The 25,550-nt window shown below is 36.2% G+C and overlaps 2 protein-coding genes across 3 annotated transcripts; both read left to right on the forward strand.

Moving 5' to 3' along the window:
- The first annotated feature begins 751 nt into the window (after positions 1–751).
- On the forward strand, positions 752–10,622 carry sparcl1 (SPARC-like 1). Its single transcript, XM_041262659.1, has 9 exons — positions 752–805; positions 2,650–3,510; positions 4,017–4,119; positions 4,409–4,530; positions 5,012–5,132; positions 5,925–6,061; positions 8,775–8,923; positions 9,504–9,652; positions 10,077–10,622. Exons 1-9 carry the CDS (start codon positions 752–754, stop codon positions 10,103–10,105), a joined length of 1,725 nt encoding a protein of 574 aa, XP_041118593.1. The 3' UTR covers positions 10,106–10,622.
- Positions 10,623–17,916: 7,294 nt separating this feature from the next.
- Positions 17,917–24,035, forward strand: LOC121297895 (nuclear receptor corepressor 1-like). Of its 2 annotated transcripts, XM_041224553.1 has the most exons (12): positions 17,917–17,984; positions 18,468–18,540; positions 18,670–18,702; positions 19,503–19,553; positions 19,900–20,067; positions 20,181–20,219; positions 20,630–20,719; positions 21,223–21,402; positions 22,224–22,259; positions 22,702–22,755; positions 23,285–23,445; positions 23,774–24,035. In XM_041224553.1, exons 2-11 carry the CDS (start codon positions 18,487–18,489, stop codon positions 23,399–23,401), a joined length of 822 nt encoding a protein of 273 aa, XP_041080487.1. In that variant the 5' UTR covers positions 17,917–17,984; positions 18,468–18,486; the 3' UTR covers positions 23,402–23,445; positions 23,774–24,035. The 2 variants fall into 2 exon arrangements, with proteins under 2 accessions (XP_041080487.1, XP_041080563.1); XM_041224629.1 differs by lacking the exon at positions 21,223–21,402.
- The last annotated feature ends 1,515 nt before the right edge of the window (positions 24,036–25,550 follow it).

Genomic DNA, 25,550 nt, shown 5'->3' on the forward strand with positions numbered 1-25,550 from the left:
GTCATGGTGCCAAGTAAACCATCCTTGGCGATGACCCGCCTTACATCCTGTCAAAATGTGCCTTAATGTTGCAGGTGATGAAAACAAAGGACATGAGGGATCCTAACCCACCCAGAGGTTTAGGTTATGTGGTGATGGGAGAACATCATATGCTGATCTGATGAGGAAACTGATCCTGCTCTGTTCCATTGTCCATAGGTCTTGCCAGCCGATCTTGCGTTGTTCCACACTCTCCCATCTTATCCATTCTCCCTGCTTGGCCTGGGAAATGGTCTTTACACACCTGATCCTCTCCTCCTGCTTTTGTTCCATTGAGCTGAACTGAGACCAAAACCTCCTTTTCCATGCTGAACTTGCCCCATAATATCTCCGATTCGAAGGGCAGCCTTAGCATCTTCCACAGCTTTCTTTGCCTTCCTTTTTCTTCCAGTTTTCAACTTAGGTGCTGCCTCCCTTACGCATTTGTTGCGTGAATCTACTAATGTCATTTCCAGTCGGACTTTGGCGCACTTAAACTACTTGTTTAGAGCAGAGACTGGTAGCTGCAGAATTCCTTTACCATAAAATCCCACTCTGCTGTTCCTGTCTTATACCAGTGAAAACCTCTTATAAATATACCATTTTACACCATGGTCTAGCAGTTATGAGCATCATTATATTTAACATCTATATAGTTTCAATATACATGTACAACTGATACACAGCAGTATATATTAATACAAAATAACTATTTTTAGGTATAAATCAAGAAATGAAGATCCATTCCTTGGTGCTTCTGCTCTTGGGTTCAGCTTTTGCTGTCCCAGTAAGTATTTATCTCATTGTTTTCCTTTCAGTTTACATGTTTTATAATGACAACATTTTTTTTTAACATAATAAACTTACTTTGTAAATTGATATTGGAGTATTTTGTGATAGTTTGGAATATACAAAAGTATTATCATTATTATTGTTTCAATATCAAGTTGGCAGACTAATGGGGATGTAAGCGGTTATATCAAGCGGTTATATTATATCAAAAACAAGGGAGCATTGCAAAATTACTGCATTATAAGCAAAATGCTGACAGTTATGAACCTTGTAGAATGCAAACGCCAAATGAATATCAAACAGATGTTAAAAGAAAAATGAAATACACAAAAAAATACACGTTTTATGTGGGACCAGGTAGCGGTTTGGTTAATTGACAATCTGATTATTCCATTTTGTACTGTACAGTAGTTCACATAACATAACAACTTTTTTTTTTTCTTGAGGTTAAAGGCAACCCTCATGGACGACATCATATTGTGTCTAGTCTTCTGCTGCAGCAGCAACACGAGGTAATATGTGTGTGCAACATCCTGTAAACAGTACACTCTTAGAGGTCTATCTTAATGATCAAAACAATCAATGCATTTACATGAGCATAAGAATTCTGATTTTTCGGAAAACTAATTCCGATATCAAAAGTCAAGAAAACACATTCTTCAGAAAAACTTTAAACACAACAGTGCCTCAGCAAACTTTAAACACAACAAACCCTCAACAACAAATCATTAGCTTTTATTAGTACAAGCCTATTTCTATCATTCCCATAGAAGGACATTCACTTGTTTGTACTGTACTTCAGGATTCAGGATTCAAACACCTTCTGCAGGCATTTAGGTTTTCTCTGTGTTGCTTTTAAGTAGGCATCTTTTCAGAAAGTCTAAAATGGTTTGCCTTTGATTTAGAATTTTTCACTTTTTTTTGTGTTGGTTTTGGTAAATGTTCGGCTTTTTTGATAAGCGCAACTTTTCTTTCAAGAGATTTTGTGGACATTTAGACATTTATTTGCTGTTAAACATCAGCACAATTCAAAATGGCACAGTGGCACATGTGGGTAGAAACGCACCATCCTGCTTTTGATTTTTTTTTTTTTACACTGATTTTAAAATTAGAAAAGAAATGACAGCACCCAGTGCCAGATTACAGTCAGAGATTAAAAAATCATGTCAGATTCCAGAATAAGCAGGTCCATATTGTTGAGGGTATCACATAATTCATTTCAATTTCAATTTGTCAGGACCCAAAAATGATGCGAATTATACAGAATGACAGTTTGCAGAGGGGCGGGATTAGATTAATTTGAGGATCCTCGACCCCGTGCGACAGGTTGGAATTACATCATCCACACTCTTGCGACGTGTGTCGTACAGCCTTTTCTCATGTGTGTGCAACCTGAAATCGCATAGGGTTGGATAATGTTGAAAAAGTTTAACAGATGCTGCATGGTCGGAGTGAAGCTGCACAGCTTTTATAGCGGTCTGCACCTGACATATCACATTCATCTGCGACAGAAGTATGAACCAACTATTTCTCACTGATATGGCTTATATAGTGTTTTTTTTTTGTTTTGTTTTTTTAAACGGGACTGACTTAAATTTAAGGACAGGAAGTTACAGTAAAATGATTTTTGTTTTTTATTAATTACCAATTCATTAATTTTCTTTCTGGAATCCATGTATTGTTGCTATCAGTTAAGACTTTACTTTTAGAATGAATTATACTTACCATATTCACATCTAATTCAGTTCTTGTTGCAGTAATGTTATAAAAACAAAAACATACAGTGAACACATTTATTTTGACATTTTACTGGAATGTATCTGTATTTTTGAACATGAGATTACTGACAGTGAAGAGTTAGAGAAACCTAACATTACATCACTGAAGAACAGTAGTCAAGAGATTGAGGAAGAAGAGCTTGGTTATGATGATAATGATGATTTCAACAAACAGGAGGAAGGTGAGCCACTAGCACCAACTGACCATTATGCACTGCCTGGTCAAACAGACAATAATGGACAACACGAGAGAACCCAAGATGAAAGTCTGCTTGAAGCTGGAGAAAACAGCAAGAAAGTCAATGATGATAGCAAGGGCAGAAATGAAAATGGCTCCCAAGAAAGCAGTGGCATTAATAGCCATGAAGAGGATTCTGATTTGACTCAATATCAGGACAGTGATGCAGGGAGCCAGAAAGTAATTTCTAGTGCGGATGGAGAGGAGGCCAGAGCAGAACACATCAATGACCAGGACTTTACATCAAAGGAAGAACAGGCAAATGATGAAATTCAACAAAGTGATGATTATACCTATGAAAATGTGATGAACAGTACTGATATACAGGAGGAAGATAATGAAAGCCAAGAAGAAAGTCAGGACCAAGACGATAACAAAGGAACCAAGATCAAGGTAGAAGCGCAAGAGGATGAAAGTGGAAAGCAAGAAGACAACAGCAGCAGCCATCAAGGTGGAGCAGCTCAAGATGTATCAGACAGTACACAGGAGAGTGAGATTACCAGCAATGACAGTGCAGACCGATCAAACGACAATGTTAGCAAGAAAAAGAAAAATGTACAAGCAAAAAAACCTACCGAGCAAGGCAATGGCCACCAGGAGCTACAGAAGAGTGATCAAAAAGAACAGCTGGAAGCGAGTGACAACACAGTCCAGAAAAGCAGAAAGAGGAAATCTGGAAAACAGGTAACTCCTACATGCAATGTTGTTATCATATACAGAACTATCTATCACTTTGATCACTCAATACAATTAGTGAGTTATGTTCATTATCTATATATATATTCTTATATATATTATATTATATTATATATATATATATATATATATGTATGTGTGTGTATATATATATATATATATATATATATATATATATATATATATATATATATATATATATATATATATATATATATATATATAGTTTTAAATAAAATAGAAGGATGGTTTAAGTGATTTAAACAATGATGTATCAAATGCTGTCAACATACTCCAATGCACAATTACTTTGTCACAGAAAGTAATTTTTGTTGCTGTTTAGTTTAGATAATACATCTTTTTAAAGAATGCGCTGTTACAGGATATCACAGTTCCCCCTTTTCATGTCTACCTTTTGTGTGTTTTGAAAAGGTCAGCACACACAATTACAGTACATATAATATTATTGCCACCCTGTTCCTATGTACATTTAGGTTTCAGTAATTGGCATGAATCCCGTACAGATCAGAGCGACAGAGGATCTGTATCCCCAAGGTGGCCTTGCCAGGACTGTAAATGTGCAGGAAGCACTTGTCAGTGAGTATCATATTACAGCAGAGCCTGCAGTAACAAAGCACATTGTGGAAATGTGGAATCTGCTGACGTGTTTCATTTCATTTGAACCATTTTCTCACTTCACGGACTACCAGTGCATGCTAATGCTTTTTAGTCTTACACCTCTCTCTATATATATGATCTTGGTACAGTATTGTAGTGTTTCTGATTTCCAAACATACCTCTTACAGTAATATATGACGGTGAAAACAAAAGCAAAACAGTGGAGGTATACTTCAATGTGATTTAATGTCTTTTACACTATTTCCAGATCCTTGTGAAGGCATTCGCTGCAAGCGAGGCAAGACCTGTAAAGCAAATGAAGAAAACGAGCCAGTGTGTGTCTGTCAGGATCCTAGCACTTGCCTTCCCAGTGTGAATGAGTTTGAGCATGTGGGTACTGATACTGAGAATTAATCTACACACATTGTGTTATATTCCACCTTTTTTTGTTTATTATCCTGTTTATATTTTTTTTTATTATTGTGTTCAGGTATATTATACCAGGATATTATTATATATTTATATTAGTTAATAAATAGGTTATTATATATTAACTAATCAGTTATGTACTGCTTGTAAGCTAGTCTGTAATAAACAGAAATTGCCCCATTAAAAACAAACAACCGCTATGGCCACTGATTGAATTTACCCATGTGAATCCTTAAATTTATCTTTTAACAAGTTCTTGTACAAATATATATATATAGATATTATATAGATAAGATTATATATATTATTTATATATATATATATATATAATATATATATATATATTATTTTAGAATCTTGTACTCTTTATTATTTTATCATATGTTTTGATAATAACCACTCACAGTAGAGTGACATTCTCTTCCTTATTTCCTTTACTTAGGTGTGTGGAACTGATAACAAGACATATGACACTTCCTGCCAACTATTTGCAACTAAATGCAGTCTTGAAGGCACTAAAAAGGGACACAGACTTCACCTGGATTACACTGGGTCTTGCAAATGTAATCTACAAATATTATGTGCTGTGGGGAAAAAAAAAGTACTTTGGCATCCATGCCATGAATTTGCATTGTTTTTGCAAGTACTTTAATAGTAGTATATAGTGTATTCTAATATATACTACAATACACAGTCTCAAGTTATTACAGATGAACAAGATTATTGTAGAGTTACTGTAAATGTAGTATTATATTATATAAAAGCATCTTGGCATACTGTAGAGTGTAGTCACAGTTTAAAATGAATGGTAAGGTTCAGTTAAGAAATAATTGGTCCAAAAAATGTATTATGTTGGTTTTTGTGGCTGAAAATGCAGCAGTACTACTGGCTTTAAGTATTTACATAGATTTATGTTGGTTTTGTAGTGTACAGACATTGCTGGTTTATGTTGGTTTTGTAGTGTACAGACATTGCTGGTTTATGTTGGTTTTGTAGTGTACAGACATTGCTGGTTTATGATGGTTTTGTAGTGTACAGACATTGTTGCTTTATGATGGTTTTGTAGTGTACAGACATTGCTGCTTTATGATGGTTTTGTAGTGTACAGACATTGTTGCCATTTATGATGGTTTTGTAGTGTACAGACATTGCTGCTTTATGATGGTTTTGTAGTGTACAGACATTGCTGGTTTATGATGGTTTTGTAGTGTACAGACATTTCTGCTTTATGATGGTTTTGTACTACACAGACATTGCTGGTTTATGATGGTTTTGTAGTGTGCAGACATTGCTGGTTTATGATGGTTTTGTAGTGTACAGACATTGCTGCTTTATGATGGTTTTGTACTACACAGACATTGCTCCCTGTCAGAATGATGAGCTGGCACAGTTCCCTCTCCGTATGCGTGACTGGTTGAAGAATGTTTTACTGCAACTGTTTGAGTTTGACATGAAAACTCCTGGCTTTCTAACAGCAAAGCAGCATCTTAGGGTGAGTAATTAAACAGGGGTTCACATAAATAAAGAAAAACATATTGCATATTGTAGGTATTGGTGCTCATTCTCACAGTAATTTTTAGTAAGTAGTTGATTGAAATTTAAAGCATTTATGCTAGTCCTCTTCGTATCTCCTAAATGACCATGCCCAGTCGTAAGAGTTTTATATTTGTATCTCGTTTGACGTAAATATTTGAAAGGATCTTCACCTAAGAAACCAAATCTCTAATTGTGATGTTCATGATTCTTTAAAATACCTGTTACAGAAACAAATGTGTGTGTTTTTTTTTTTTTTTCTGCAGCTGTTTCTATTTTCTCATAACCATTATATTTAGTTACTTATTTATGTTCAAGAAAAAAAAAAAAAAAACATTTTACAAAGAAATGTACAGTACATGTAATACAGCGTTGCTTTATGACACTTTATGATAACACATTAATTTAGAATTATGCCAGGGTGTTCTGTGCATTACTACTGTCTGGGAGTTTAATTGAATAGTGGCACATAAATAATAGGTCACAAGTAGGCTTGCTACTATTTGATTTTTATTTTTTTGCCAAATCGACGATTAATATCAAAATCAGATTTATTTTTGGAATAATTTACTGTTTTGGTTTTTTTTCTTCAATTTTCAATTCAAGCAGAGAATGGGTGAAATCGACCTTTATGCTTTAGAAACCCAGGCTTTTTATGCGATTTGATAAATGGCTCATTTAGCGAAACCCCTTTATCATATCCAACATGCAACAAACCATGGTTACCAACATTCTAATTGAAATAATGTTTGGTCATAGATGAGCTATACGTTTAAAAATTGTCTCAAATAAACCATAGTAAATGCAGCATATGAAAGTGTAAAATAATATGCACAGAACAAAACATTAGATAACTGAACAGAACTAGCACTTATTATTCAGAGTCTGAGCTCTCCCTCTCCTGCTTCAGCAGAGCCGGACTCAGACTCAATGGAAGAAACATCTCCTACGATACAAAATCTTAGTTTTTTTTGAAAAGCTAAAACTACCAAAACTGTCACTGGAAAGCCATTTCTGAGTTACCTAATCACAAATCATCTGGAAATGATGGTTTCCCTGCTGAAAAGGCGTTCAGGCTCAATGGAAGGCAAGGCAGTTGGGCCTGCTTCGTCCTGCCCTGGAGACTTCAGCTGTCAGGCAGGGTATTGTGCACAATATTTATTAAGTGTTTTTCTCTTGTGCCCCATTTTCAAATCAAACTAGTAACTGTCACAGTATACCTAAAGCAAATGCTTACATACACCTTAACCCGCTAATTTCAAAGTAGGCGCTTTGAATGACAGGCGATGTAGCTGACAAATGAGAGCATTCTAGCACTGCTTCAGTCAACGAGATCTGTCCGAACAGGGTGAAACTATAATACTAACGGATCATTGAGATGATTGACAACGACGGCCAGCCATTCAGAGCGGAACGGAAATGGGACTGACAGTATAAAAACTAGAGATGATTTCTAAATGATTATTTTTGGTAAGAAAATAAAAAATAGCGAGTGATTTTACTGACGTTTATGGTGTATAAATTTATTTCAGTCAAACTCATATTTTTGGGGAATTCGACGTTTAACAAGCTTTACCTATTTAATATCGAAAAGTAACAAGCCTAGTCATAAGTCATGCTATTGTATATGTTTTCAAATTCTTGTATGACATGTTCAGCATGCAGTTCTACAACATTTTACCTTTGCATTGCACTGTGGGAGGAGTATACTTTACCGAGTATTGTACTAAAAATATAATGGATTATTGTTCTCTTGGTGTAAACTCCCAAATGCAACAGGATATCTAACACATGTTCATGTTTTTTGTTTCATTATTATTGTTAACCTCTCATTTTCATGCTCAATGGTAATCATTATGGCATGATTCCCCCAAATCAGACTGAAGCCATCCCACGATGTTTAATTCAAATCAACATTTCATAAAAGATATAGAAAGTAGAATTCAACAGATGAATATTCAACATACTATATAAAATCCTACATGTAGCAACTTGTTGCACAGCCAGTAAGTAAATAATAATTAAAATAAATATATGATTGAAATGTTAGGATTCTGAGAATTATCTTGTGATCTCCAAACAACAAATTATTTATTTTTTCCCCTCAATGAGAGAGTACCTTGCTGACCCTTAGTCAATGAATAGTATTGCATTTGTACAAATTCTTTCCACTGCGTGCTGTTAGTCACATTTACTAAATGCATCCAAACTGAGGTAAATTAACCACAGTTACTTCTTTGTTTATTGGGGGGAAAAAAGCAGAAGTCTGTATTTAACTTACTGATACGTGCTTATAATTTCAGTGGCTTCGAACTAAGGAGTGGTTGTAAACCAAAGAATATTACACACAGCTAGCTTTCAGGTAACAGCAAGTTTGATCCCACCTTTCATCCACGACCATTGAGTGATATGAAATGCTTTCCTTTCGTTTAAAGCCAAATTGGTCGGCCTAGCTTGGTTACGAAGGGTTGCGTATTATTGGAAAGCCATGCTAATCATACCTCCCTGCCTTTATTACAATGAAGAATGATACGTTTAGTACAAGCAGTTCCTTTTCACAGCTAAATGTGTGTTGTAGTTTAAATCCCAGCATTTTACACACTTTAATTCTATGATAACACAATCAGTAGACATAACTATACAAACTCGTTATTCTTAATTCTATACTGTAGGCCAAAAAAATATATGAGAGCCAGAGGCGCCTTCAAGCTGGTGAACACTCTATTGAGATGCTTGCCAGGGACTTTGAGAAAAACTACAACATGTATATCTACCCAGTGCATTGGCAGTTTGCACAGATGGACCAACACCCAGCAGACAGGTATACCGTCAGCAATACCTACAGTTGTGTGAAACTTTACTGTTAGGGTAAAACTCAGTCAAGAAGAGATTTAAGCTGAGGGACAGTGTCATTTTCATACAGGGAAAGTATTAGCCAAAAGTTTGTCAACAGGTGCCTGCTTCTCATAGCTATTATTTGAAGAAATATATATATATATATATATATATATATATATATATATATATATATATATACACATACACACACACATATACACATATATACATACACACTTTAGTTAGATTTATGATCAATTAAAATGTGGTTATGGAAGAACTTTACTGTTACATGGTTATCAAAAATAACATTTTAAAGTAATGTGGTAACAAATGTTTTTATTTGTGTGCAAATGTATTTAAAGTTTAATCTTGTATATCTTGGGACACACTAATTGAGATGCTATTGACTTTTGGGTCTGCATTCTATTTAATGTGTGGGTGGACTTTATTCCTTGCAAGTATATAAACAGTGGCAATCAAAATTACAGAATTTGCCCCTGAAAATATTCAATATTTGAATGTTAGGAAAAATGAATAATACAAATCTCACTTATTTGTAGGCACCTCAGTCACTCTGAACTGGCTTCGCTGCGTGCTCCCCTCATTCCTATGGAGCACTGTACCTCACGGTTCTTTCAAGAGTGTGATGCTGATAAGGATAAACAGGTCTCTTTCAAAGAATGGTGCTACTGCTTTGGGATCAAAGATGGTAGGAAAAACATAAATAAAACAGAACCTCAGTGTAATGATATTCCCCAGTCTCAACATTAAATTGCATTTTTTTGTAATGTTATATGTGAATTGCATATTATATAGCATTCATAACACTATCACAAAGGCAATATAACATTAAAAAGCTTTGTGCATAATCCTTCATAATGCTTTGAAAACCAAATAGATATATCCATATCGCTCGGTCATAAACAAAAAAAGACTAATTTAAAATGAAATGTTTCTGTGACTCAACACTATTGCTTTGACTATTCTTGAAATTATTAGTGTAGCAACATGTTCTGACAACAGAACTTCACTACCCTTAAACGTGCATTTAACAGGGCGAGGCCTTGCTATTTCTGAGCCAATAGTCATGTTTAATAATGCTTGCATTTTTTCTGTGTTGTGTTTATTTACAGAGGACATGGACGCCAACCTCTTATTCTGAAGTGCAGCAAGTCATGTCGACACAACTGCCATTAAATACAGCTTTCAGCATTGAATTTAAACTGTGTAGCCATTGTACTATGTGATTGTCAATAAGTTTACATTCGTTGTGTGGTGTGATATACATGCAAAAGACGATCAATAAAAATAAAGAGTTCAATAAAGAGTGGATGTCATATATTGGAAAATGCTGGAGTAAGAAGAACATCTAATTTATAGGTATATATTCTGAAGTTTTTAAATGTGCAGTTGCAGTGTCAATGGCTTTGTATTCATGTTAGAACACTTTCATTTCTTAATTAACTATTATTAACTAACCTGAGAATGAAGGCTAATGATCACAGGACCTGCTCTATTGTTAACTGTACATTCAGTTCAGTTGATACACAGATCAATAATATGAAGGCATATTCTGCATCTATTAACTAAACACACGGTCAACAGAATACGTCAAAATCTAAGATTGCATACATGTGAACTGTGAAGACTGTACATGCTTAAAATGTCCTGTGCTATACTTGTTTCTCCAGTCATGCTTTATTAACACTTCTAATAAAACATACTTTATTTAAAGTGTTTCTTTTATTTTGATTTATTAATTCTCTGAACAGTAGCACTATTTCTATGATGTTTTGTCAGAGCAGTGACGTAAGTCTGCTCTTTATTGGGTATTATATAACATCTCTATGGAAGGTGCAGAATGAAATCTGAACCTTTGATACTGCAAGTAAAAATTATACAAAATCTTTACTATTATCATAAAATAATGTAGTACCTCTTGTAATCCCATTCATCATCTGCAAATGCATAATAATGGAAGAACCAGCAGAAGCAAGAACATGCATTGGTTTAAAACACACTAGTCTCAGTTGTTCTGTTTATTTAGATGATTAACATTTCCAAGATGTAAGATAAAAACAATATTGTACTATAAGATTATAAGAGGTACTATAACATGCCAAAATAACAGTAATGTCATTGGACTCCTTTTGGCTAGTAAAATATGTGCCTGTAAAACAGGTTATGACTTTGAAGTCCTTTATATGTTGTGACTAATGCCAACTGCTTTATATACAAACATCCTGATGGACGTTATGTGTCGGTAAGCTTTCTTCTGGTTTTTAAGGTGCAGGGAATTTACTGCTAGATCCACACTGTTCGATTCTCAGAGGGACCTTTCTGTAGGAGATTTGATTATAAAGGAAGGGGTGTTTTCTATCTTAAACACAGTAAATCTGATAAATGAAGGGAAGGAGTAACAGTTCACATTGCGCACACTCATTTCGTTTTCTGCCCCTACGCTTCCATGTCGAAATAGTTGGACTCCAGATCCCGATCCACAATTTCCCAAAAGACAGCCTTCCAACTATTCATGCTATTTTTTCAGGATTGGAGCTGCAACCACAGCTGCTCAGCGAAACGTTGCTGCGCACGTTATCAAAAAGCATTAGGAGCAATATTAAAGACATTCTCATTACAGCACCTGTATCCTAATGAAGGACTTTATTCCAGGATTCAGCCCTACCGTATTCTTTGTTGTATAATTTTTTTTTTGTATTTTTTTTAATGTATTTTGCTATATGATGCCACCTATTAGTAATATGTATACTGTAATTATATTATGTTCGTGCTTTTTCTTTTAGGCCTGGAGGGGAGGCGGCTGAAGGTCTAGGACCCCCAGAGATTAAAATTAGATATCACATACTGGGCCCAATTTAGCAATGTTCGCAAAACCCCTAGGGCAATCGCAAAAACACTTTTGCAGACAGCACACCAGAATCAGGTGCACATGTAGGCAAACAGATTTTGCCCACCTATGTGATTTAGCAACAATGTTTGAGTGCCCATCCATCAAGTCAGGGTTAGTGCTGGACATGGGCTGAACTTTAGGGGAGTGTCCTCATTTACATACAAATGTAGTGATTTAGTAAACCATCAACAGTGTTAGCGTTTGCGTTCCAACTGATATGTTGAAACCAGGTCTAAACTGTGCGCAAATTACATGGTCGACTATAAATACCAGTAAAACTACCAGGGAAGCAGGCAAAGAAAAGAGAGAGAGAAAAAAGAGAAATAAAAGCAATATGGAGTGCGCACTGGATTTCTACGTGGCCAGACAAAGAGAGGAGGAGGAGGAGACGTCCTCAAATATTTAGAAGTTATCTGTCTTTTAAGAGCCTTTCTGACACACAATGTATGCAGCAATTTCGCCTGAACAGACAAACAATCACTGACATCTGCCAACTGCTTCAGGCTGACCTGGAAGGAGACATGCAGACAGCACACTGTTTCCTTGCAGCACTAAAATTTTATTCCACTGGCTCGTTCCACTGTGGGCTATACTGCAGGCATGAGCCAGTCAGCTTTATCTTATGCAGTGCAAGATGTAACTTCAGCTTTAGTAAAGCGGGCAGGAGAATTCATCCATTTCCCTGTCTCTCATGAGCTCTTGGTGTATTGTGGGAAGTATGGGTTTCCTGGTGTTCTGGTAGCCAACAATTGCACACATGTGCAGCTGTGCACACCAACACAGAATAGGCACCTCTACATAAATCGTAAGGGGACCTATTTTGTCAATGTGCAAGTAGTGTGTGATCTGTGATGCCAACATGGAAGCAGAGTGGTCCAGTGGTTAAAGTCCAAGGCTTGTAACCAGAAGCTCACTGGTTCAAATCCCACCTCTGCCACTGACTGACTCACTGTGTGACCATGAGCAATTGTATTGTAAGTGGCTCTGCATATAATGCACAGTTCACCACTTATACTGAGCACTGTGTGCACCGAACACCGGGTTACCTCTTGCACCGAGCACTGGTTGCAGAGATGCACTGAGTACCATGCAGCGCCAGGCACCAGGTGCTAGCCTATATCAGTACAGCAACAATGGGCACTGTGTGCACCGTGGTACCAAAGTAGCACGGGCAAAGTCTTACACACTGCGGCATTAAAAAAACACCGGGGCAGCTGTGCACAGTGCCTACCCTGACTGCGCGTAGCATACAACAGGGGGACAGAGCCGAAGCTGCTGCCAGCAATTGACTTACCCACACAGTAATAAAAACAGTTTTTACAATACAAAAAGGAGTTAAATATTAAAGGACAGATGGGGGAGAGTACACTGTCTGTAGATTGAGTGACCTACACCAGAGGTGAAGGCCCGCGCAGCCCACTTATGTCTCAACCCAACAGCATGGGAAGCCTCGGTGAGGAGTATATGGCTGGCCCGGCTGAAGCAGCCGCAGAGCAGCTTAGTGCTCTGCGCGAGCATGGGGACACATAGCTAAAATCAAAACAAGGCCCAATCGCGGCTGGTGGGCTAACTCGACAACGGGGACAAGGCAAGCCCAGTCCCGTGGAGTAATAGTGCTCTCCAAAGCAAGAAGTTTGTTGTCCAAACCTTGCAAGCTTTCTAATAAATCATTATATATATATATATATATATATATATATATATATATATATAAATATATATATATATATATATATATTTTTTTTTTTTTTTTTTTTTTTTTTTCTTAAATTTTAGTAAATGATTAACCATGGTTTTCTCCAGGTTTAAACTTTACAGGTTAACATAAAATCAGAGTCAGGGTAAGCATTTAGTGGGGACCCGACTGAGGAAGTCACCGCTTCTGCTTGTTGCAAAAGGAGGCTCTACAGGCCCACCATGCAGCCGGTTGGGTCTTGATGTTGCAGCTCGGTGTGCGTCGAGACCTTCGGAATGTCGTTCGGGCGTCACGGGCCAGTCAGTCTTCCAGCGACCACACGTGTGCGGTTCCTGTGGGCCCTGATCCCCAGGAGGGGGGCCGCTCGGCCAGTTGTGCACACGTGACCCTGCGTAGCGGTTGCACGCCGTCAGTAGACTAGGACCTGAGACTGGTCGTTAGGGTCCAGATATACGGACATCCTGCAGTGGGAGAATCCCTCGTGAGCAGCCAGCAACCTCCAGGCTATAGGGCACATCCTGCACCTTTACTGGATGTGTCACTCGGGAGCCCTCTTTTGTTAAATATTGTTAAATGCTAAAACTGCTCCAAGCTAAATATTGTCTTGAAGTGTCATAACCGTAGGCTCAACAGCTTATTGTTTAACTCATGAAACAACCTTATACTACAAGTATTTGTTTCAATGGACCACAAACTGAATGGTCTGGAGTTGTTTATGATCAACGATGGAAAAACATACATACCACAAGGACATCCAATGTTTTAATAGTTATTAGTATTGTAGTACAATGAGCACTGTTGTCAGCGATGTAAAATCAGCATTTAATGTACATGTTGCATTTTTATAATCGTCAAACATAACTGCAATGATGCATAAAATACATTACATACATTACATGAATTAATATATTTGTTTATGATCCCTTTTGTGTCGATTGGCAACAGGTATTTCAGCTGTAACTATAGTTTCACAGGGTAAGAGCAAGGGCTGCGGTAGGAAGGAAATGTTTTTGCAATTTAGGATTGGAGGCCCGGCCTCTAGAACAGGAGAGAGAGAGAAAAGATGGGCTGGACTCCAACTGAGAGAGCCTTCCCAATGGAGTCGAGACTAGCCCTATCGGCCTCCGGGCCCCTGAAAACACAGAGTCCACTGACTTCTAGGAGAGTCATTGTAGGCGGAGCCTTGCAACTGGGTCCCAGTTACCAACCGGGTTTGACCCTCAGAGGACAGAACGGGTCATACAAAGCCTTGACGTAAGGAAGAAAAGAGAATCTGAAAGAACACAAATAATTATTAGTTATGGGACTCGAGCACTAAGAGTATGTGAGCCACATCCTGGGAGAATAAAGGAGGAAGTAGGACAGAGCCTTTTTCTTGAGACAAAATACAGCACATGAGCTGTGAGAGAATAATGTGGACGGTGGTCCCCTCTGACCACACAAAGAATATGCAGAGTTACTGGAACTATACAGAGACACGCAAAAAAAAACAGCAGGGCTGTGACTGGGTTTAAATAGGGAGTCTATGATGATAGGCACGTGAAATTAGGATGGGGTGACAACTTGCCATTAACAGTCTACTATTTTACCATAAAGTTCAGGGACATTTACTTTCCCACAGTTTATTTCATGCTTGCTATTCTTTGATCATCCTTACAAGCAGGCTGTTCTTCTTATCCTGGTGTTGGAATTTAAATCTTCAACAAACATTCTCCAAAAAATATATTCTATAAAAAAGCAGTAAACACTTGAGGCAAAATCTAAAAAAGTATATAAGCCAAGGAAAATATAGTAATGAATATTTAACCTACATTTCTGTTAATATATAAACATTGTAACGTCTTGTCTATTTATTTGTATTATTATTATTATCCTAAATTTCTTAACATGTGCATTGACTAATATTTTCGTCATTTAAAGTGAGAGTTACAGTTAAGTATGTATAATACAGTTTTTAAAAAATTCTCCAAAAGGTGGCACTGGTGCACTACTGAAAACAGCAGGACATCATTCCCCAGTCCAGACATAAATATTTGCAATCACTTTTTTCCCTAACGTCAGACTTTTCAATTACCCTCAAGTACCACCAGCAGTCCAGGTTTTTGTTTCAACCTGTAATTAAATACCTGTTTCAATCATGCATTGTTTTTCCAGTGGGCACAGGACAGTGCTTACAGACAGCCTATGAGTCTTTAAACAGTTTAAGTAAGACTAAAGCGATTGCTGTGTTTATCATCTAACAGTGGCAGATCTAAATACTGCCATCTTTTAAATCATTAAAAGAAGGTGACCAACATCTTTAACAGTGTGGTTTGCTCTCTTAACTGTACAAAATGACATGCAAAAGTAAGTTACATTCCATGTTTAGTCCTACATTAATAAAGGTTTTTAAACATTGGCAGTATTTAGAACATCTGTTTGGAACTTTTCCAGCCAGCTGGGTCATTCTTCCATAAGAGAGCCTTTTGCACCTTGCAAAAACATTGAAAAGCAACATGTATTTTTTTCAATAAACTTTTTTTTATTTTTTTATTAGAAAAACAACATTTAAAACATACCAGTACTTTTGGTATGAGCTTAACAGCAGAAAACCTGTGAATAACAAGCCATAAATCCCGGTCTAAACTAGATTTTTCCATCAACTATGTTAAGGACATATAAGTAACAATCTGATAAAGTGTTCAAGCTGTTTAAATTTTAAATCAAACATTTTTTAGCTAGATACCATGTCCCTAAATGCAGTTCTTGAAACATAAAATTAACTGTTGTCAAAGAATTCACTTTTTAGTTTAAATAACATTGCAGAATCTACAAACTGCAGTTTGAAGCAATTACATTGGTAAAGAAATGTGTTAGATATCAGTATAATTTCTAGGGGTGGGCAACGACATGAAAATTGTATATTGATATCATACATGTATTTGGATATCGATAATCGATATTGATAATATTGAAGTCTTCCAAAACAAAGACAAATATAATAACACAATTGCAATATAAAACATATATACTGTATCACTAATATAGTGGTCCAAGAACTATAATTTCTTAACAAGAAGCAAGAAAAAAATGTCTGTGTTATTTTAATGTACATGAACTTACTGTCTGTAGGTTAGTAATGTTATTTGCAATAAATGTATCTTTTGACGGGAATTTAAAAATACATGTTAGAAAGTGCAAAAATGCTACAGTTACTTATATATCAGTAAATCTTCAATACAATAACTGGAAAAGAGTGCAAAATCTTTGAAAATAGATGCAATATTTAACTAATTACTACTGAGTCACTCACAGCACCAAACAAACCACAATGTAACCCATAATTACAGTGCTTATTACTTCATCCCTATTTCAGACAATTTTGCCAAATCATCTGTGTATCCAGAGGTGTCTGCCTGCGTTTTATTTATTTTTTTTTGGTTTTTCCTGGGAGAACATTTTTATTTGTTAGAATTTATGGAAAAAAAAAAAAACACTTAATATATGCTAATGGTGTGTACTATTTCTTTATTCTGTATTCCTTATATTATTTACCTATATTTGTTCAACTCAGATACTATTTTTGATATTGTAATGTAGGCATACAGTATACAGGCAATATGTTCTGGATTTAGTGAAGCACTGGTACTGGTGTCAGTATAATTACTTTGTGATATTAGTTTTGCAAAGCTTCTCTTGGTGTTTAGGTCTGCTCAATAGTGATGCAATCCCATGCGCCATCTCTTTTTGACGATTGACGATCGCGAAGTGGCGAGTGTGTCAGTGAAAGCGCAGTGCATATATTAAAAGTTTGCACACCGCTGCCCTATAGTACTCTCTTTATTGATTGCAGTTGTGACCCATCCAGGTTTATTAGAACTTATTGTACATTATTGAAGCTGCTTTGCTTACGCAGAGTTTCTCACCCATTATTACTGGGTTCATTTTATGGGTTCAGCTTATGTTTGTTTCAATTGTTTTTTTGTGTGTTGCACCCATAACCTAAAACGAAAAACTCCCAATGCTGTGTATAATTTACAAAAAAAAAAACACCAAAAAACATCATAATGATGTGTCTGTAAACTACATAATATCTGTGGAAGGCTCTATGCAGATAAATAAAAAACCTTAAAATGCATTGAAAACCAGGTATGATCTCATTCAAAATTGATTTTCATAATCCTTTGGTCATCCACATTACAGCATTACGGATGTAATTATTTCTGTACATTGTTGTTAAAATCTTTGAAAATCAGAGAGGACCTGTCACTGAGAATGATGTGACTTATCTGATGAATCACCTTGCAGTTCTCGGCACTCATTGGTTAGTTACCAACAAAGAATTGCTTAAAAAGGTGAGTTTTAGAGTCAGTTTTCAAGATAGCAAGTACAATCTGTTTTGAACAGACCATCAATCCATAAAACAACTGGTACTTGCAACTTAAAGGCAATTTGGTAATATGATTTGCAAGATGGCTTCAATTAGAATAATGTATGGTATCTAGTTATGTTGTAATGATCACATTTTCTAGTTACTGAATATAGCTAACTTAAGAAAAATTGTCACAGATTCATAACGAATTCCACAACAGCGATAACAGTCTAACAGTGTAGCAAGGAAGGAACATATCATTAGGGCAATAGCATTCTATGTGTTGTCATAAATATAAATAGAGACTATTTGTGCTTCCTGCATACCAAGATTGAATGGTAGTTGTGATTGTTTTACAAACTGAAGGATGATGTTCTCATTCTTTTATTTAAAGAAATATTTAACAACTTTATAATTTGCTTTTGTGTTAAATATTATATTAGTATAAATGACGTTAGTTATGTTTTTGCCGTTGACAAGTGTTGTTTTTACCAGGGTAAGCCTAATTTATGTTTTAAGAAAACACACAGCAATATTAAACTTGCTGCCTTTTTTTTCCTGTTTAGCAAGAACTCAATTTGAAAAATGAAGTTTATGGTTTTTCTAGTTTGTTTCTGCAGTGCAAATATTGTCTGCCAAGTAAGTATTATTATTATTATTATTATTATTATTGTTGTGAAACCAAATCAATGATAGTCTACTGAACATCTAAATACCAGTTTTGATTATTTTAAAAGCAGTTTTCTTGTGTCTCCCTTTCAATGTTAGGTTTATTCGCGGGATATATCTGCAAGCAGAGAGGTTTGTGTGATTGTTTTATATCTACACATGGTGATTTTAAACTTTTTAAAACATATTTCCTTATAGTTTTACTGGAGCAGATAATGTGGTTTTTAGACCACCTGCTGCTTTGTGTTTTACCTATAGGCTATTTAAAGGCTAAATATGTGTTAAAATGTTGTGTTTAAAAGCTGGCTGTGTAAGTATGTGATATATGTTAGCTTGTTGATATTGAAGTGGTTACTGGGGCCTGAAGAAAAAACACAGTCAGTGTTCAATGGAGTCAATGTTCATGCCCTAAATGAACTGTGGCAGGGTTAAAGTGTTTTTATATTTTTTAAATGGCTCTGACAAAATCAGAAATGGCCTGAATTGTGCTTTTATGCTCTACTGGGCACCATGTTGTAGCTTTGTGAGGTGCCTTCCCAAACTGGTAACTTGCTTTGTTTAAACTGCCCAGGTCCCTCCACTACATACTCCACCACCCATACACTACAACTAACATCACTGACAGAGAATTCTAGTGGCAGCAACACAACCCAATAACAGAAAGGAAACCGGGACTCATTTAGCAGGGGGACCCTTCCAGTTAATAACACGACAGCATGCTCCCAGGGTGGTTGATATAGTTCTACACCAACCGAGCCTGACAACCTCGTCCCCCTTTGAGAACTGCTGTAGCTACAGCCTCGCTGCCCTGTCCACTTACAATATTTGTTATTAGGCCAAACACGTTCAGAATGTTAGGAGTCTTAATCACATATAACATTTATTTTTAAAAGTGTAGCATTCATGGGTTCTAATTAATTTTGTTCTTTCAGAAATTAGGATTAAACGGAGGCATGGTAAATGGGCTGCCTCAGATGCCACAGGTATGCCTTTAGTATTCATGCTTTTGATTATTATCCTCTGCCTCTAAATTTTCTAATAGTTTGGACAAAACAATGGTTAGCCGTCATACAGGTGAATAATAAATAAATACCTAAATACATCAAGAACATCACAATTATTAATATAGTTAAATAGCAGTAAGCACCTTTTTTTTGTCATACATATTATAATGTTTACAGCTGGAGTTGTTTTGAATTCAGTTGCTCCAGTATTTCTGTATCACAGTTACTGGTAATATTACCTTATAAATAATGCTGAAGCTTGAAACTGTATTACAATTTCTTTGCATTTCTAATGTATAGTTGGGTACTTGCTTCCTCGTTGTAGGTGGTACCCGGTGTACCATTATTAGTTTTCCAGCAGCCTGGTGCTCCTAATGGGCAGCAAGGTCTAACAGGTCTGCCCCTCACACCTCAACTGAATCCCAGTCAGCTGCCTCAGCAGGCACTTGGCGTTCCACAACTTCAAGGGCAGCTTCTTCAGATACCTCATGGGGTAATTTTGTTCTTAACTAAAGTTTATTTAAAAGAAATGAAATCGATGAATGAATACATACGCTTTTGTTAAGGTGATTTATCTTATCTGTTCCTGCATTCCTTTTTTTCAAGATGCTGACTCAGTTAGGCTTTCCTCAACAACCTGGAGCGGTAATTCCATTTTTTTTTTTTTTTTTTTTTTTGTACTGTTTTTATGTGTTCCACCAGAGGTAGGCAACTCCGGTCCTGAAGTGCTGTACTCTTTTAACAGGAAAAATGAAACGATTTGTGCTTTAGGTCCTGTTTGGAGTTTACATTGGTTTAATCGAATAATTAAGGATTTGTATTTATTTGCAAATAAAGTGTACATGTTTTTCACTGTCCATTAAAATGCTGAATGATATTTGTTTGACCCAATAGCAGTACATTTTTGACTGAGTTTACTAATTTTAACATCACTCCATAGTCCATCATTCAAATACTAGAATCTGTAACTGTCGTGCTGGAGCGGCACGTTGTTTAGCCGTTGGCAGGCTTTAATACATTCCTTTAAACACGCACTGTATTATTCTGACCGACAGGGTCTGCCATACTATGTTATATTACCTCAATCAAATGCAGCAGGACTGCAGCAACCAGCAAACCCGGTCCAGCAGCAGGTGCAGTTACAGGTACAATCATTTTGATTCACGGCCTTTAAGTCAGAATAACACCAGGTTCATTGCTTTATTTATTGATTTTTTGTTAGTAATGTATTATGCAAAGGGAAATGTTCTTACCAATAGTGTGTAGCCATGTAGTAAAAAAAAAAAAAAAATGCTACACAACAGTACAGTGTGTTGCACAGTTGTTTCAGGTCAGGGGCATTTCATTATGTGAATACAAATTGCACGTCATAACAAAAACACGATTTAAAGGTGATATTAGTTACTTTCATTTTTGTTACTCCAAATTATATATTTGTTTTTTTTTTCAGAAACAAAACTGTTTTTGTGTTTAAAATAAGCATATTTAAATGTTGAAGAATCATGGAAAAGCCATGCCTTTGCTTATGAATTCACTATGGTCATTATTATTATTATTATTATTATTATTATTATTATTATTATTATTATTATTAAACAAAGCTGATAGCATTTTGATTTTTTAATCAGTTTGTTTGTTCTTTTTCCAGGGTCTGCCAGTCAATGTTGGAAACTGTATCCAACAACTAGCAGTCGCTCAGGCAGCTGCAGTAGCACAGGCAGCACAGGCAGCTCAAGCACAGGCAGCACAGGCAGCTCAAGCACAGGCAGCACAGGCAGCTCAAGCACAGGCAGCACAGGCAGCAGTGAAATCTGGAAAACGAGTCAAGGTACAGTATTGTACAAAGACTGAGATGTTCCAAATTAATTCGTAGCATCATACATGTTTTCTTTAATCTTTCTAAAATATTAGCCAAACTGTATCAGGGGTGCACTAACACGAGTTCTCCAGGTATCAATAAATAATTAATTTGTATCAAATAAGTAATTTAGGGTTAGGGTATAGGTTGAAAGACCAGAAGGGCTGTTGCAGAATTTGAGGAAGTATAAACATACACATGGAATCTTCTATTCAGTGTTTTAGACTAGGACAGAACCAAGTAAAACAGTCTACAGTACTGTATTACAAATTGCTCAATTTCTCAAGAAGTTTGTTGTATGAATTTAGATTTAATATAGTATATATGTTTTTCTGGTAATAATTTTTTGATGTTTGTACTCACCTGTCCAGAGAGTATTAGCGTGGACAAGAAGTGCAAAAACCTACACAGACATGTAGCTGCAAACAGGGGACTGAAATGGGGTGGTAAACATCAGAGAAAGGGGTGCTGACATCTAATATAATAATAATCATCTTTATATAGCGCCTTTCATAGTGGACCACCATCACAGAGTCACTGCAGTCACTTATAGCAACGTCTCACCCGAAAGACGAAGCACGAGGAAGTTAAATGACTTGCTCGGGGTCACACAATGAGTCAGGGGCTGAGCTGGGATTTGAAGCGGGGACCTGCTGGTTACAAGCCTGTTTCTTTAACCAGTGGACCACACAGCCTCTAAAAAAAAAACTCTGCACTTCTCGGCCATCGTAGCAATCCCCACAACAACCTGAAATGTTATTGGTTTAACACCTTTTTTTTGTTTTTTTTAGCACTCAGCATCTGGAATGGCTTATCCAATTGGAGAGGTATGACATGTTTGCATATAATACTTCTTGTAGAACAATTCTTTCAAGAATAAAAATATAATATAACAAGAAAGTTCTTATTTATATATATTATTTGTATATATGGTGTCACATATATATATATATATATATATATATATATATATCTACCACACATATATATATGGGTGATATATGTGTGTGTGTGTGTGTATATATATATATATATATATATATACATATATACGTGTAACGTGTTTATATAGAGAATGACTTTACTCAAAAGCTCAAAACTATAACCCAAAAATGTTCATATTTCATAGACATGGCACCTAATTCCGCTTCCCCATTTTGAAACATACAAACAATTTGCTTCTAAACATTTATGTAAACAGTGCCTACAATACCAAAAACATTATGGTAAGTTTAACAGCTTTTATTTTTAAATCATTTCTTGTTTCAGAACGCAGCACCTGAAAGAACTATCCAAACTCTACCAGTGATAGAAGCCCAAGAGGTATGCTATTAAAACACTTCATCACACTTACAGTATGTGCTGTCCGAGGTATGTGAACTCCCTGCTGTAGATCCCCACTGTGGTAGCTAGGGTTCACTATCACACTGACACCACGTGTGGAAAGATGGACCGAGTGGGACAGTCAGACAGGCAACACACACACACAAATGAATTGTAATTTAAGCACAGGGTGCACATGTTTAAAGCTAAACCAAATTAAATAATTTATAAAAAATACAAAACAAAAGTCAGTTAACAGCAGTTCATGCATTTAGATTTGTACTCTCACACCTGCATTCCCACTGAACTGAACTTCTAGGCTTGCTATTAGCCTTTTCAGTCTTTTAAAATCACCTGCCTAATAATCACCTATATTGACTAACTAAGCAGGGAAAAGAATTGGGGAGCCAACACACCTCCAGGGTCAGGCAGCTGAAGTAAACACGGGGTCTATTTAAGTGATTGATATGTTAATTATATTGTAATGGAATGTAATAATAGCTGTATACCCTCTCTCTTTTAATTATAGCCAATTCCTGGAACTGAAATGCCTGCGGTCACCGGGGAAGAAACACAGGTCCCCACAGGTTCAATAGCCACTGGGCCTGCTTCAACTGGAGAAGCAATAAACCCATTTTCAGTCTAGGCCCAGTTCATACTGTGTGTATCGGGAAGCCTGCATAAACTTAGGTAACAATTTGTTTCTTTTCATTTTCAATTGTTTCAAATGTAATGAGGCATACACTGTCACCCGTGTACCAGTCAGGGTACTGTATACCCAGCATGGTAAAACAGAACACACATTCACCCAATATTCTCCTTCTCTCTGTGTGTGTTCTAAAATAAGGCCTAAATAATTATTAACTATATTCTTGACTGCATGTGTGGAACTACGGTATGACTGGCTCAGCAGTCTGCTAATGCCCTGTTAAACAGGCTGTGAATTGGATATTCTTTGAATCGGATATATTAAAAGGAATAAATATGTTCTCTTTTTCTTTTCTTTTATCTCCTATAGGTGAAAATACGACAGGACATCTGTTCAATGTTTTATGCAACAAAATATTATTATCTGCTCTTCTAATTGCATGTTGCCAGAAGAGTAATTAAAGCAAAATGTAGACTGTGTAGAAGATATGAAGTGATTGTACAAAAATGCTGTTCATGTTTTAAGTTTCTACAGAATTACAATATATGTGAAATATGCTTTCATTTGTGTAACCATCTAATTCTCCCTGTATTACATAATTTCTTTCATGTTGCTAATTGCTCACATTATAATAAACATGCTTTTAGAATAGATATTGTTTGATTTCTGAATGGTTCAGAGATTACAATTGCAGTCGGGAAGACTTGATAAAGGCTGAATACAGTAAAGGTTTAATTCTAAATTACAGATTTGGCACAGTTAGTTGATAACCAGCATAAATGAACTATAAAGTTATTGCATTGCTCTCTACAACATCTAAAGCTCCCCATAAATATCCAATATAATATAAAAATATACAATATTTTAAAAAAGAAGACTTACAGTTCAGTTTATTGTATTCATGTTCTTTAAAGGTGTCAAAGCGATACATCCTTTTCTGGATGGTGACTCAAGCATAAGGTGAGAGTGCAGTTTTCAAATCAAATTCTAAAATGGAGGTTTCAGAAAGAGTCTCACCCAAGGATTAAGTACTTTATACTAACAGACATTATATGATCACTCTGTCACTGATTGTGCCGCCTCAATACATTTCTCACCAGCCTAAAATGGAGGTGCCTATAACCCCAGTTAGTCCCAGTGACTCAGTAAAAATTATAATAAGACCCGACAAGGTCTAGAAAATGGTTGACCAAAATGAAATCTCAAGGATATCCATTAATGAAGGGACTGAGGAGTGTCTGGGGTTTCTGTGGCTTCGGCTTACTTCCTTTACCATGGTAACCTCACGTGGGATTATGACATACCAAGTTTGTTTACACAGCACATAAAAACTATATATATATTTTCAAGCATTCTTAAGAGTTTTAGGGGAAAAAGTTGGACAGTGTATTATTGCTTGCGTTAATTATTATAAGTGGTACTGTAAGGATATGTCTGGACCATGAATCTTGCTTAAAATGTGAGGGTGTTGCTGTTTTTAAATAGTACTATGAAACTGATGTAATGTATTTAATCATTATAATATTGCTGAGATGTTAAAACTCCAGGTATCCAACAGACGCAGTAATGTAGGATCTTTATCACACAGAATAAATACCCCACCAACTCTGTAGAACAAAGAGTTTTATACATGTGTAACAAAACAGCAGGAACAAGGTCACCAAGAAAAATCACCCAAATGCATTTAAAAGACATTTATTTATTGTAAAATCCTGAAGTAGACACACATTGTTTGCAGGGTACTTGTTTAAGAGACAATCATTCTGTCCACATGTAGGTAATGAGATTTCAAACGGTTAAACAAGGTTCATATTAATGAGGTTATGTATTAAAGTGAAACAACGCTGCTACCCAGCAAATAGAGGGAATATGTTTTTAAGGACACAGTAAGCTAAAAACACTCAATCCGCTCACGTTCATTATTCAACACTAGCATATCAGTCCAATATTTAGTCGGGATGCTCCATTTACTGATCCATTTCACTCTCTCTTACTCGCCGTTCCAAGCTCCAAACGCTGCGTTCCCACTCCTGCACAAACAAACACAAACCCCCGGATGGCATTCCAGTCTGTAAAAACATGTGCTATTTATATTCAGGTACGTAAAACTGATCAATAATTCAATTAGTCAGTGTTCAATAAGGCA

This window comes from Polyodon spathula, chromosome 1, assembly GCF_017654505.1.
Source record: "Polyodon spathula isolate WHYD16114869_AA chromosome 1, ASM1765450v1, whole genome shotgun sequence".
NCBI lineage: Eukaryota > Metazoa > Chordata > Actinopteri > Acipenseriformes > Polyodontidae > Polyodon > Polyodon spathula.

Coding starts and splice junctions, on each gene's coding strand:
- sparcl1 (XM_041262659.1), top strand. CDS start 752: ATGAAGATCCATTCCTTGGTGCTTCTGCTCTTGGGTTCAGCTTTTGCT. Junction 3,511..4,016: donor AGAGGAAATCTGGAAAACAG/GTAACTCCTACA, acceptor ATGTACATTTAG/GTTTCAGTAATTGGCATGAA. Junction 8,924..9,503: donor GACCAACACCCAGCAGACAG/GTATACCGTCAG, acceptor ACTTATTTGTAG/GCACCTCAGTCACTCTGAAC.
- LOC121297895 (XM_041224553.1), top strand. CDS start 18,487: ATGAAGTTTATGGTTTTTCTAGTTTGTTTCTGCAGTGCAAATATTGTC. Junction 18,541..18,669: donor GTGCAAATATTGTCTGCCAA/GTAAGTATTATT, acceptor TTTCAATGTTAG/GTTTATTCGCGGGATATATC. Junction 22,756..23,284: donor CAGTGATAGAAGCCCAAGAG/GTATGCTATTAA, acceptor TTTTAATTATAG/CCAATTCCTGGAACTGAAAT.